Raw genomic sequence first — 15,339 nt, 5'->3', positions numbered from 1 at the left:
CTTCCCTACACACACATCACACACTGCATGTTGGGCCCGTGATCAGATAACTGGTGAGGAGGGCCTGTTGGAGCTTCATAGACCTTCATGATTCAGGAGAGCCACTGGACAGCCAATGGGATCACACATTTTTGTCACTTTCTTTACTTGACTTGTGTCCAATAACTCCTCTCACAACTGTAATCTTAACTGTACAGTGTAATCAGACATATCGCGTAACATCGCTGACATATAACTCACAACCTCCACAATGGAGTGGAGCTCTCAAGGTCCACAGCTTGACTCTGTTGGGGTTATTACTGTTTCATGAATCGATAGTTTAACGCCGTTGACAGTCACCTGTTGTGATAATATTTTATTAACGAGAAGAGAGATATTTTAAACTCAACACCAGATATTAGATATTATCTGATGTTACAGTATCCAGCTGACACATGGCTGAGGATTATTTATTACCACCACACTGACCTCAGGATCTGCACACGCTGTAAAAAGCTGCTAAGGTTAGTCGACATATGAAGTGACCAGAGTGTTGTTACATCGGGGACACATTTGCAAATGTCACCAGCACACTCGGTTGGCTTTCTTACTTATTATCAGTTAGTGACCAGCTGAACTGTGGAAAAGCACCAGGCAAGCAACTCTGACGTAAACACAAGAAGAGCAACGAGCTCAGAGGAACTTCAGCTGTTGGTTTATTTTATTGGTAGCTAACAGCGCTGATTTAGTTAATGCCTTAACAAAATACAAAATAAAGTTTAGATAAATTCATAAGGATACCAGTAGGTCATATGTTCACGTGTTCATGTTTAAATGTCTAACTGTTCAGCTTCATTCTGACCCGCCATTTACTGCATTAAGTTACTTTATTAAGCACGTTCAGCAGTAGCAGTAGTAGTTGTATTTTATATTGTTATCTTTATTGTTATTATTATTAGTAGTAGAATTAATACTAAGCCTCTGTACGCCCACTGTATTAAAAAGATGGTCAATTTTGCTATCCCCATGTTATTATCTTTATTATTATTAATATTATTACTAGTAGTTGTTGTTGTATTTTATATTATCTTGTTATTATTATTATTACTACTTGGGGGCTTTGCCCCCTGCTTGCTTCACTCGGGATCCCTGATGTGGCGTCTAGCAAACCAAAACACAAATGTATTTTTCTCTTTGTGCCTTCACCACAACTTTATAAATAAGTAGCTAAAAGCAGTAAGCGCGGCTTTTTCCTGACCTCTGTAAAGATGGAGAGTCAGCACGTCTCTATTAAACATTATCAGATTGTATAATTAAACCTCAATGTGTTAGGCTGGGTTTTTTTCCAGTGGATTTAGTGCAGTAACACGATGATGTTTGCTTCTTTTTAAACAGCTACGTGATGTGAAAAAGAAATCTTACAAGCTGTCACTCTATCATCTTTGTAGCAGGAACGGCAGCAATGTTAAAGAGTTGCCCTTTCTCTTTTGGCAACACTAAATCTGCCACGCTGTCCTATTAACACCTGTGGCAACACGGCCTCTGTACACAGCAGTGGCGGCCCGCCAGCTCATTCTACAGATGGGAGTACGGAGTGAAAATGCTGACAAAGAGGAAGAAAAGCTGACACTGCCACTTACTACCACACTCACACTGTAATTACTTAATACATTGTGTTATAAATATGTGTATATACGAGTTTATCTACTGCCCCTCTCCACAACTGTTGGCACCCCAGTAAAGATGAATAAAAAAAAAAAAGTTATAAAAGAGTCACCTTTTGTTGAATTGTCATAACCTCACACCGAGAAAAATGAAGTAAATTTACTCTGATAAAAAAAATAATCCCTCATCAGGAAATAATTATTTTTAACACAACCATAGCACAGAACCCATTTTAGAAAACCCAGGAGGGGGTAAGCGGCCAGTTGGCTGAGGTCACCAGGACTTTGACTTTGCATTTGACTTTCTCTTTAACGATTTTCATCTCCTCCGCTGTCAACTGGCTATAGTTCATCAAATTAACTAATGGACAGATATTGCTGGTTTCTGTTTCAGTTTAATCAGTTTCTATCTTGTTCTCTCTGTGTTTTATGTGTGTACCAGTTCTGTATTTAGTAATTAGTATAAATCTGTACTTATACTTTAATGTTCACAGTGCTGTGCACCTGCACTTGTTGAATTCTATTGTACCGTATTGTCCTAATATTGCAAATTAAATGTACTACTGAGGATGACGATACAGTGGGGAAAATAAGCATTTAACGCGTCAATGGTAAATATATCTCTGATGGGGCGATTGACATGAAATATTTGCCAGATGTTGGTAATAACCCAAGTAATCCACACATACAAAGAAATCTAAATAAATAAGTCCATAAATTAAGTTATATGCAAGGAGGTGGAACGACACAGGGAATAAGTATTAAGCACACTTACTGAAATTTATTTCAAACTTAGTAGAAAAGCCTTTGTTGGTAATGGCAGCTTCAAGATGCCTCCTGTATGGAGAAATGAGTCGCATGCACTGCTCAGGTGTGATTTGGGCTCACAGTAATCCACACATACCAAGGAATGAGAACTAATTAGTCCATAAATTAAGTTATGTGTAATAAAGTGGAATGACAGAGGGAATAAGTATTGAACACATGAAGATGAGGAGATGCAAAAAGACCTGGAAAGCCAAGAAAGCAGCTGAGATCCGTCAGTATTTAGAAAGCAATTCTGATAGCCACCTATCAATGCAAATGAATATCCGCTGGTTTAGTCCTAATTGATGGCCTATAAAAAGGTTTCTCATTCTCAAGGTGTCACATGAGAAGCATCTCATGATGGGTAAAAGCACAGAGCTCTCTCAAGACCTTCACAACCTTACTGACGGCATTGGTGACAGACGTACTTCTAAACTTCTAAATGTTCCAGTGACCACCGTTGGGGCCGTAATTTGGAAGTGGAAAGAACATCATTTCACCATAAACCAGCCACCATCAGGCACTCCTCGCAGGATTTCTGACAGAGGAGTCAAAAGAATAATCAGAAGAGTCGTCCAAGAGCCAAGGACCACTCGCCGAGAGCTTCAGAAAGACCTGGAATTAGCAGGTCCAGTTGTTTCAAAGAAAACAATAAGTAATTTACCAGTCAATCTACATTCCTACACTCACCTATGGTCATGAGCTGTGGGTAGTGACTGAAAGAACGAGATTGCAAATATAAGCGGCTGAAATGTCTAGGCTTTCCCTTAAAGACAGGGTGAGAAGCTCAGTCATCCGGGAGGACCTCAGAGTAGAGCCACTGCTCCTCCGCATTGAGAGGAGTCAGATGAGGTGGCTTGGGCATCTGATCAGGATGCCTCCTGGACGCCTCCCTGGTGAGGTGTTCCGGGCACGTCCAACCAGGAGGAGGCCCCGGGGAAGACCCAGAACTCGCTGGAGGCACTATGTCTCTCGGCTGGCCTGGGAACGCCTCGGGTTTCCCCTGGAAGAGCTAGAAGAAGTGGCCAGGGAGAGGGAAGTCTGGGCATCTCTGCTCAAGCTGCTGCTCCCGCGACCCGATCTCGGATAAGCGGAAGAGGATGGATGGATGGATAAGTAATACACTCCACCGCCATGGCCTCTATGCACACTCACCACACAACACTCCACTGCTGAAGAAAAAGTACATTGAAGCTCATTGAAAGTTTGCTGCTCAACATTTGGACAAGCCAATGAAATCCCGAGAGAACAGAGTCTGGTCAGAGGAGACCAAAACTGAACTCTTTGGCTGTCATTGCACACACCATGTTTGGAGGAGAAATGGCATTGCACATCATCACCCCAAAAACACCACACCAACAGTGAAGTGTGGAAGTGGGAACATCATGGTGTGGGGCTGTTTATCAGCATATGGTACTGGCAGACTTCATAGAATTGAAGGAAGGATGAAAGGAGAAATGTAGTGGGACATTCTTGATAAGAATCTGCTGCCATCTACCAGGATGCTGAAGATGAAACGAGGGGCGACATTTCAGCAAGAAACACACAGCCAAGGATACTCTCAGTTGGTTTCAGAGAAAGAACATAAGACGGCTAGAATGGCCCAAATCAATCAGCCGACTTGAATCACATTGAAAATCGATGGAAAGAACTGAAGATCAGAGTTCATAGAAGAGGACCCCGGAACCTTCAAGATCTGAAGACAGTTTGTGTGAAAGAATGGGCTGAAAGCACACCTGAGCAGTGCATGCGACTCGTTTCTCCATACAGGAGGCGTCTGGAAGCTGTCATTACCAACAAAGGCTTTTCTACTAAGTATTAAATAAATTTCAGTAAGCGTGTTCAATACTTATTCCACTTTGTTACACATAACTTCATTTATGGACTTATTTGTTTTCATCTCTTTGTATGTGTGGATTACTTGGGTTGTTACCGACATCTGTTGAAAATTTCATGTCAATAGCCCCATTAGAAATATACTTACTGTGAAAAACGAAGCATTCAATACTTATTTTCCCCGCTGTATCTATGACATTACTAATACATCCCAGTAATGTACTAGTGCAGGTGTGGCGATCACCAGGCCTGGAGTGCCACAGTGGCTGCAGGTTTTCATTCTTACCATCTTCTTAATTAGTGACCAGTTTTTGCTGCTGATTACTTCTTTTAATTAGCTTGACTCAGGCCCGATAGTTGTTTCTTTTTCTTTAATTAGCAGCCAAACAATAATGAGACACAACACAAGCCACCACATGACCAGCTCCGCTGTGCCCATCACACAATATCTGAAATTAAAGAGAGGTGATGGTCTTGGTAAGCTGATCTTTCAGGTCTCCAAAACATTTTGACGGTGCTCTTAGAAAGAACAGAAAAACAACAGTTTTCGAAATGTGTGCTGTGGCAGAATGAGAGCAGCAACAAGCCATGGAATTAAATAACGGGTTTAATTAACAGCAAGAAGTGGCTTCTCATTAAGAAAGTGATTGGAGTGAAATTGGCTGGAGTTTGAAGCCCCAGTTTAGCTGGTTATTTGTTAGCTCGTTTCACATCTCATTTCTGCTTGGCTGTCATGTAATGAAGAAAGGAATCAATTCAGAGGACTGAACTCTTCTAACAGGGCTATTAAAGTGATGGGGAAAAAAGTTAATTAGCAGTGAAAACTGGTCACTGATTAGGAGAAGGGTTAGAATGAAAACCTGTAGCCACTGTGGCACTCCAGGCCTGGAGTTCGCCACCCCTGCACTAGAGCAAATAAATAAATAAATAAATCCTCTTTAATAAAATCCCTATGTGCGTCCAGGTGTCCGTGTGTGTGTGTGTCTTCTGGTGAAGTGCGCATGCGCGGGGCACGGTGTTACTGTCAGAGAAAGTTACAGGCGTTTTATGGAAATACAAACCAGTATTACTGCGAGAGGAAATTAAAGGTACACAATACAGTGACACATATTACAGCCACATACAAGCCAGTATTACTGTCAGAGGAGATTAAAGGCATATTACCGATGCGCACGCCTTTATTACCGCCAGAGAAAATTAAAGGTATATTATGGACGTACAAGCCAGCGGACGTACAAGACAGTACCCTTCAATAAGGGCGCGCACAAAAAGGTGAGCCTCAAAAGGGCGACCTCAATTGGGCGCAGCGAATAAAGGCGCGCGTAAATAAAGATCTGCACCTCTGTTGCTCTTCACATATTCCAGAGCCATTTGAACTAAAGTATCTACGAACGCCTTTATTCACCGCGCTCAATTGAGGTTGCCCTTTTGAAGCTCGCCTTTTTGTGCATGCCCTTATTGAATAGAGCCGTACAAGACAGTATTACTGTCACAGAAAATTAAAGACACACAATACACGGCGGCAGCCCACGAAGAACGGTCAGCTTAGCAAGTAAACATCAACAAAAGAAAGGCTGAAAGAAAGAAAAATACGACCAACAAAAAGAATGAGGTCAAAGTCCCTTGCCATTTAATATAGACTGTTCCTACTAATGTTTATGCACTACTGTTCTAGCGCCCGTTATTGTAACGGGCTAAATGACTAGTAAATAAATAAATAAATAAAAACATTTCTCACCTGCTGATAAGCCTTTGGCTGTACTTTGGGATTTCTGCATTTCGGTTTCCTTAAATGTAAGATCTTCTTGCATGGTTTTCAGCTCACTAGCTGTTACTGAGGAGATCTGCTTCAAACGGTTCATATTCTGTGCAAAAGAACAAAATGAATATAAATGAAGTGCAAACGTTTATGCAAAATTCATTTTTAGTCGTACACCACATATACCGTAGATATACAAGAAGTATTGGGATGAGTGCAACAAATTTCTAGTTAGGCATGTGAATTTGATTTGACCCTCTTTGGAGTGACGTCTGTCTGTCTGTGCTCGTGTCTGCCTGGGTGTCACTAAGGATGGACAGAAATTTCAAGAACATTAATCTGAATGAAACTCTTAATGAAATGTAAAACAGTTACATAACGGTAAAAATGTAAATCCTACTGGAGGCAGTGAGTTTGTATTTTACTTTACCGATATGTACTTTAGACAGAGTGGTGGCTCTGAGGCTAGGGGTCTGCGCTGGTAATCGCAATGTTGCCAATTCGAATCCCGTAAAGGCCAGAAGTGATTCCACTCTGTTCAGCAAGGCCCTTAACCTGTAATTGCTCCGTCCCGGGTATGATGTCAACCTGTATCCAGCCCTGCAAGGGACAATTTGGGGGTTAGTGGCAGGATTGGCACTCTAGCCACTGTAAAAAACTTTACTGGTCTACTCCATTCAAACTAGTGTGGTGCTGAAGTTTCACCCGTTGCAGCTGCGCTCAGGTCCTAATTTGCGATTTTGATGGTTCATCGTGTGGTGGCTGTGGCAATGTGCTGTATCAGTACAGGCTCCTACTCCTGCTCCTGTATACTTCAGGTACCAAGTATTGTGATGAAATCTTAATTTCAACTTTTGAGTTTTTGACATATTTTAACTATTTAAGCATCTCTGAGGCAGACATTCCTAATGATGACTGTCAGTAGGTTACATTACAAAGATTTCCAAATCTCTGGTAACAATGAGGGTGACATACTGGTGACGCTGCTGTCTCGCCTTAAAAAGACCAGGGTTCATGTCCCCAGTCCTCCCTGTGTGGAGATGGCATGTTGTATCCGTCAGTGGCGTAGCTAGGGGGGGCAAGGGGGGACATCTCTCCCCGGGCGCAGCATCCAGGGGGTGCCAAATTTCCCTTCCCCATTGCATTTTGGCAAACAGGAGGGGGCGCGAAATCTTCAGTTGTCCCCGGGCGCTGAAAACCCTAGCTATGCCTCTGGTATCCGTGCTTTCCCAGGTGCTCCGGTTTCCTCCCAAAGTCCAAAGACATGTAGGTTAGGTGGATGGGGGACAGTAAATTGACCCTAATGTTTGGTTAGGGTGTGTGTATTGACCCTAGTGTGTGTAGTTTGTGTGTGTGTGTGTGTTTGCCATGCAATGAACTGGTGCCCTGTCCAAGGTTTGCTCCTGCCTTGTGCCCTATGCTTGCTGGGATAGGCTCCAGCACAAGTGACCCAGGTCTGGACTAAGCAGGTTAGAATATGGCTGACTGACTGACTGGTAACAATGAATGTGATCAAAGAATTTATTCAGCTAAGAAAGCGTCTTCCATTTACGATTCATAATGAAATTCTCTTGACCAGACTAACACCTAATAAACTAAGCCAACCCTGACTAACGACCTCTTGAGATCTGAGACCCTATCACTGAAAAGGTGACATTTACTCTTTAATTTTCTTGTGTTTTTTTCAGCTTATCAAATAAATCTTAACCTGTTTATTAACCTTTTCATACAAATGCCATTGTCTTAGTTGGCTTGTTTTCAAAATTGTATTTAATACATTTGACTTCAAGCATCAACAAAATATATAATTTGGCCAGTCGTACATATGTGTGCCTGGGGTCATCTTCCAGGGTCTGATGAGGTACGCAATATCGCTCCGTGATGAGAGGCGGCGCTGGCACTAACTGTATCTTCTCCTTCTCCCATAGTGTCGTAGAGGACGCCTAGCCCTGCCCACAACACCCCGAGAAAGCTCTGCGCCTTCTGGCCCAGATGACATAAAATGGGCAGTCCCTGGAAGGTGGCATTACATTTTAACAAACCAGTTATCATGGATGGTGTTACCAATTTATACACTGAAAGGCTGTTTGAAGCCGGCTTTATTTTGGTGCCAAGAGCACATTTTTCTATTATTTTCTTGTGCTAAATAAATGGGGTAGCTCAAGTTTCAAGAAAATTATAGAAAAAAACCCGATCTAAATCCGTTAAGTAGTTCTCTTGTGAAAAGTGGGCAGACATACAGATGTTGGATTTTATATAGAGAGAGATTATTCCCTTAACATTGATGTTGTTTTATTTTAATTTCTGTTTTATTTGCTTATTTTATATCATGTCTCATGTATTCTTCTAATTTGTACAATGTATTGGGACCATGCTGCAAGGTGATTTTGTACTTTAAATAAAGTTGATTGATTGACTGCCCCGCAGGGTCCTGTGAGGGCCACCAGGGGGAGCTGCAGGAAGGAGCTGTTTTCAATTTTTCAGAGCAGTCGCCTGACCCAGGAGTGCTTCCTGTTTGTGGTGTCCCGACACAGGAAGTACTCCGGGGTCTGACATAAAAGGGGCCACCTTCACTAACATGGGGAGTCAGTGCTGGGAGAGAAGTCAAGCGAGGCTTCCCAGCGGAGAGAGAAGAAGAAGAGAAAGGAGTGCGCTTTTAGCTGGAGACAGTTAAAAGGACGAAATCCGTGAAAGGTTATCTGCAATTAAAACGATTATGTCTGAACCGAAACTGTGTTGGTAAAGTCGTGTCAAGGATTTGGTGGGTCATAAGGCACCCCCTTACAAGCCACAGACATTTTAGATTAAAACACACATACTTACCCTAGGGCGGCACGGTGGTGCAGTGGTAGCGCTGCTGCCTTGCAGTAAGGAGACCTGGGTTCGCTTCCCGGGTCCTCCCTGCATGGAGTTTGCATGTTCTCCTTGTGTCTACGTGGGCTTCCTCCCACAGTCCAAAGACATGCAGGTTAGGTGGACTGGCGATTCTAAATAGTCCGTAGTGTGTGCTTGGTGTGTGTGTGGCCTGCCCGGGGTTTGTTTCCTGCCTTGCGCCCTGTGTTGGCTGGGATTGGCTCCAGCAGACCCCGTGACCCTGTAGTTAGGATATAGCGGGCTGGATAATGGATGGATGGATACTCACCCTACTTGTATGCTCCAGAAGTGCAACAATGCTGGCCTCTACCTGGCTTCTGCGTTCAACGTCTTGTGCTTTGGTGCTTTCATACGATTCCAGAAAATCTTCAATTTCAAAGAAAACAACAATTAAAACAAATAACCATGAAAAACATTCACTTACTAACTTTACATACATTAAAAGTGCAATCTCCCTCCGAAATATAATATTCTGTACATGTGACATTAATGACTCTATAAATCAACTACACTGTATATACAGTATGAGCCTTAATATGCAAGGCTGATCATCAGGCCCCACAATGACCAACCATTCAGCCCCTGTCAGAGTCAGTCACATCTTGGCCCAAATTTGTGGCAGTCTAAATGTCACGGGGTCACTGTGATCCAATTCTGTCTGGTTACAGAGAGCAGGCAAAATATATCGGGTCAGATTTTGCTAATCTCACTGCAGTTTTAGTGAAAATTGGACCACCGATTGATTTTCAGTGTCCCAGAGTACAGTCATCTGAAAAAAAAAAAGCGCACCCCATGAAACATGTTTTTTTTTTCTTTTTTAATATATGTAGATATATCAAGATTTGATATTCATTTAAGTGGTATCTACAGTGCATCCGGAAAGTATTCACAGCACATCACTTTTTCCACATTTTGTTATGTTACAGCCTTATTCCAAAATGGATTAAATTCATTTTTCTCCTCAGAATTCTACACACAACACCCCATAATGACAACATGAAAAAAGTTTACTTGAGGTTTTGGCAAATTTATTAAAAATAAAAAAACTGACACATCCCATGTCCATAAGCATTCACAGCCTTTGCTCAATACTTTGTCGATGCACCTTTGGCAGCAATTACAGCCTCAAGTCTTGTTGAATATGATGCCACAAGCTTGGCACACCTATCCTTGGCCAGTTTCGCCCATTCCTCTTTGCAGCACCTCTCAAGCTCCATCAGGTTGGATGGGAAGCGTCGGTGCACAGCCATTTTAAGATCTCTCCAGAGATGTTCAATCGGATTCAAGTCTGGGCTCTGGCTGGGCCACTCAAGGACATTCACAGAGTTGTCCTGAAGCCACTCCTTTGATATCTTGGCTGTGTGCTTAGGGTCATTGTCCTGCTGAAAGATGAACCGTCGCCCCAGTCTGAGGTCAAGAGCACTCTGGAGCAGGTTTTCATCCAGGATGTCTCTGTACATTGCTGCAGTCATCTTTCCCTTTATCCTGACTAGTCTCCCAGTCCCTGCCGCTGAAAAACATCCCCACAGCATGATGCTACCACCACCATGCTTCACTGTAGGGATGGTATTGGCCTGGTGATGAGCGGTGCCTGGTTTCCTCCAAACATGACGCCTGGCATTCACACCATCTCATCAGACCAGAGAATTTTCTTTCTCATGGTCTGAGAGTCCTTCAGGTGCCTTTTGGCAAACTCCAGGTGGGCTGCCATGTGCCTTTTACTAAGGAGTGGCTTCCGTCTGGCCACTCTACACATACAGGCCTGATTGGTGGATTGCTGCAGAGATGGTTGTCCTTCTGGAAGGTTCTCCTCTCTCCACAGAGGACCTCTGGAGCTCTGACAGAGTGACCATCCTGTTCTTGGTCACCTCCCTGACTAAGGCCCTTCTCCCCCGATCGCTCAGTTTAGATGGCCGGCCAGCTCTAGGAAGAGTCCTGGTGGTTTCGAACTTCTTTCACTTATGGATGATGGAGGCCACTGTGCTCATTGGGACCTTCAAAGCAGCAGAAATTTTTCTGTAAACTTCCCCAGATTTGTGCCTCGAGACAATCCTGTCTCGGAGGTCTACAGACAATTCCTTTGACTTCATGCTTGGTTTGTGCTCTGAAATGAACTGTCAACTGTGGGACCTTATATAGACAGGTGTGTGCCTTTCCAAATCATATCCAGTCAACTGAATTTACCACAGGTGGACTCCAATGAAGCTGCAGAAACATCTCAAGGATGATCAGGGGAAACAGGATGCACCTGAGCTCAATTTTGAGCTTCATGGCAAAGGCTGTGAATACGTATGTACATGTGCTTTCTCAGTTTTTTTATTTTTAATAAATTTGCAAAAATCTCAAGTAAACTTTTTTCATGTTGTCATTATGGGGTGTTGTGTGTAGAATTCTCAGGAAAAAAATGAATTTAATCCATTTTGGAATAAGGCTGTAACATAACAAAATGTGGAAAAAGTGATGTGCTGTGAATACTTTCCAGATGCACTGTATGTATAAATGTGATATAACAAACAGGCCACGTTTACATTTTGTAGTTCATTGTTTTAACCTAAAACAAACATGAGTGCAAGTGTCACCTGTGGGAAAACTAAGCCCATTCCTACATTTATCACAACATCAAAGTAGAATCAGGTGAAAATAATTAGAACCTGATCAGAGGGGATTGTGTTTGAATATGTCTTATTGAAACCTCCGACATTTAGTTTGGTTTGCCCTTTGCTGTTGAAGTGTCTGTAATCAGTGATCAAAGGAGCTCTCTGAGGCCTTCAGAAAGAAGAGTTTGGGAAGGAATTTAAAAAAGATATCTAAATAATTGGAAATCAACCATTTCACTCTACAGAAGATCATCTAAAAGTGGAGAAGAATTTACGTAAAACAACTACCAACGGGCCCAGGCTAGGCTAGGCTAGGCCACCCCAGCAAGTTCAGCCCAAAAGCAGAGAGCAAGATGCTGAAAGGTCTCTAGGAACCCCAGGTTTTCATCACGGGACCTACATGGAGCTACATACATCAGTCAGCCATTACAAAGAGGCTACATAAATTAGGTCTACTACATCAGGGCAAGATTAGCTTAGTCTTGAACATCTCTCACCATCTATGGAAAAACCTACAGTAGAAAGTCACATCTTTCAAGTTTTTTGTCAAATTGAGAAAATGAAGTCGCCCCTTAAATTAATGTTCTCTAGATTTCATTTTTCCTGCACAATATTGTTTTTTTCACAAATCACCAATACCTGGCATTTGAATTACATAGTCACAGAATTAATGATTGATTACATCTTGCCTGAAGAAGGGGCCTGAGTTGCCTCGAAAGCTTGCATATTGTAATCTTTCTAGTTAGCCAATAAAAGGTGTCATTTTCCATTGCATGTGACACAGTACCAGAAGACATGTCTGGTGAAAAACAAAGGCAGCATTGGACCAGAAGAACCAGATACCAACTGCAAAGCATGGTGGTGGAAATGTTCTAGTATGCAGTTATTTTACTTCATCAGAGTTTAGGCTCTTATAGACTCCACTATAAATTATCTGAGAGCGCTTTGAGGATCATGTGATACCATCTGTCAAAAGAGTAGCACTCATCAGAAATTGGACCTTGAAATATGACAATGACCCTAAACATACCAGTCATTTCACCAAGGCATGGCTTAAAAAAATACAATAGAGAGTTCTGGAATGGCCAAATCAAAGCCCAGATCGGAATACAATCGAGATGTGGTGGGGGGATCTGAAATGGTCTCTGCATGCAAGACACTCCTTAAATGTCACACAGCTGAAAGAATTCTGCAGGAAGAGTGGAGAAAAAGCTTTCTCACAGTCGAAGTCAGAGACTGCTAGATAATTCTAGGAAACATCAACTTGAGGGGACAACACCAGCTATTAGAACCAAGGTTTGGGCACTCTTTATCCAGACAGTAAGAGCAGATCTGTTTATTTAGTCAAATTTTGCATTTATTTGCTTTGTGCCCTCCCAAACCCTAACCTATCATCTATGGGGGCAGAGTGAAAAAGTTGTCAAAGTTTTTCCGTCCAGACATTTTAGCTCTAGATCGTCCTGACACACAGACAGACACACGCCCATCATTTCAATATCGATGTTTTCAGTATCAGGGGACCCTAAAACATCGAGATCCGTTGAAAACTGGAGATTGAAATTTTTGACGAATCTAAAGCTTTTGCTCCTCCCCCCATAGACGATAGGTTATGGTGGCGGAAGGCACAAAGCAATAATAGGAAAACAACAAGAAAGAGTTAAGCATTTAAAGCTATACCAAAAATCAGAAATATTTCTAAATGCTTTATAATGTAAAAATCCTACTGCCGTGCTTGTCTGAATGCAGAATAAGAGAAGAGAAAAAAAAGAATAGCTAAATAAATGAGATCAATAATTATCTGTTAAAATCACTTATTGTGAATCTGGTTGGAGCAAAAACCTGCAGCCACAGGGGGTCCCCAGGACCGAGTTTGTGAACCACTGCTTTAGACAATGTTGATATATATATATATTTTTTTTAATGGCCAAATTTTTAAGAAATGTTTCATTGGTAAGAAACTCCAAATACATATGTCTTCACAGTTCAGGAATCATCAACTTCATTCAGTGAGTAACTGAATTGCTTATTTACACAAGAGAAGGCCTGCACAGGCCTAAAATGTCTGACTTACTGTCCATGCTTTCCTCTCGTTTCTTCAGCTCTTTATACTTTAGATTTTTTTCCCCTGAAAAATAAAAATGTTGCCTTAATTTGCAAGTCAATCACAAGCTGCTTTAAATGAAAAATAAATAAAAGTTATTACATTATTAAAATTATTATTTTATAAAAGGAGATTGATTAAGGAAAAAAGCACATTTTTGTGTTCACAGGAATGCTTTGAAATCACTCCTGACACCCCAGTAACAAGAAAACCCCCACATATCGTAAACCGTTGGACTTGTCTTGATGTTTGCTTATGCAAGGCATTGGGCTTTTTGGGGTACCCTCCTATGTTTGGCCCTCTAGACCCCCCAAAAACTAAATTTATGCCATTTTTAGATCATAGTTTGTGCAGGAAATGACACTCTTATGATAACAACAATAAACCAATAGGTGTGTCCGACAAAAATAATCAAAAGGACTTTAAGTTAAACTCAACTGACCTCAGGGGTTCATCTCCTAATGGGGTACGAGGGGTCAAAGTTACCCCTTTCCATAAATTTCATTAAAAAATAAGGATTGGTAATATAGGCATGTGCACTGGTGTTTTATATTATTTCAATGTCCCTGATCACGAAAATGATTATGTTTTTAATTCTGTACCAGTGTTCCTAGCCCTCCCTCAAGGTTCAAAATAACAAAATTCAAGCATAAGCATTTGAGGTATCATTTAAGAGTATTTCAAAGTCAGTGATTACAAATGTGTGGTTATTTTTGAATTTTTATCCATCACTAGGGTTCTGTCCCTCTATGGACTTTTATCAGAGGGTGACAAATGACAAATTTTTATTTCAATCGAAAACATTTAGACTTCAAACACTCAGATAGATAGATAGATAGATAGATAGATAGATAGATAGATAGATAGATAGATAGATAGATAGATAGATAGATAGATAGATAGATAGATAGATAGATAGATAGATAGCGGCACGGTGGTGCAGTGGGTAGCGCTGCTGCCTCACAGTTGGGAAACCTGGGGACCTGGGTTCGCTTCCCGGGTCCTCCCTGCGTGGAGTTTGCATGTTCTCCCCGTGCCTGCGTCGGTTTCCTCCCACAGTCCAAAGACATGCAGGTTAGGTGGATTGGCGATTCTAAATTGGCCCTAGTGTGTGCTTGGTGTGTGTGTGTGTTTGTGTGTGTCCTGCGGTGGGTTGGCACCCTGCCTGGGATTGGCTCCTGCCTTGTGCCCTGTGTTGGCTGGGATTGGCTCCAGCAGACCCCCGTGACCCTGTGTTCGGATTCAGCGGGTTGGAAAATGGATAGATAGAAATGAAAGGCACTATATAATTGATGGATAGATAAGCAGATAGATAGATCTTAATTTTAATAAAAATAACATTAAGTAGGAACACTAAGGTTGTAATCTTACAGTCCAACACAGGTGATGTGGATGATACATACAATAATGCAAGTGTAATGGGAATTGTACAAATAACATTAATACCAAAGTGACAGGGAGCACGTTATAATAAAGTGACAGATAGTAAAATGCCAATATTAAAATAAAAGTAAAATAAAGTGACATGGCTTATGCTAATAGGATAAAATGTGTAAAGTGACACATTATGAAAAAAAGGGTTATGCAGTAGTAGACCCAGTAGTGAGATATTGGACGTAGTGTACAGCTAACACAGCTTATGAGCAGAGAAAGAGCATCAGGCCCTGAACTCAACCACCCACTAACCCCTCCGCCCCATTCGGGAAGAGTTAAAGAGTCTAA

The 15,339-nt window shown here is 41.8% G+C and overlaps 1 protein-coding gene across 1 annotated transcript in view; it reads right to left on the bottom strand.

Annotated features, from left to right (window-relative positions):
* The window catches only part of ift74 (intraflagellar transport 74), a 154,900-nt gene that overhangs the window by 35,980 nt on the left and 103,581 nt on the right, over positions 1–15,339 (bottom strand). The window contains exons 14-16 of the mRNA XM_028805050.2: positions 13,588–13,641; positions 9,188–9,285; positions 6,025–6,151 (exon numbers count right to left, since the gene is read on the bottom strand). Of these exons, the coding sequence (XP_028660883.1) occupies positions 6,025–6,151; positions 9,188–9,285; positions 13,588–13,641 (279 nt within the window). The remainder of the gene's footprint in view (positions 1–6,024; positions 6,152–9,187; positions 9,286–13,587; positions 13,642–15,339) is intronic.

The sequence above is a fragment of the Erpetoichthys calabaricus genome, chromosome 7 (genome assembly GCF_900747795.2).
Source record: "Erpetoichthys calabaricus chromosome 7, fErpCal1.3, whole genome shotgun sequence".
NCBI lineage: Eukaryota > Metazoa > Chordata > Cladistia > Polypteriformes > Polypteridae > Erpetoichthys > Erpetoichthys calabaricus.
The sequence above is the reverse complement of the archived record's forward strand: the minus strand, read 5'-3'. Positions and strand labels throughout refer to the sequence as shown.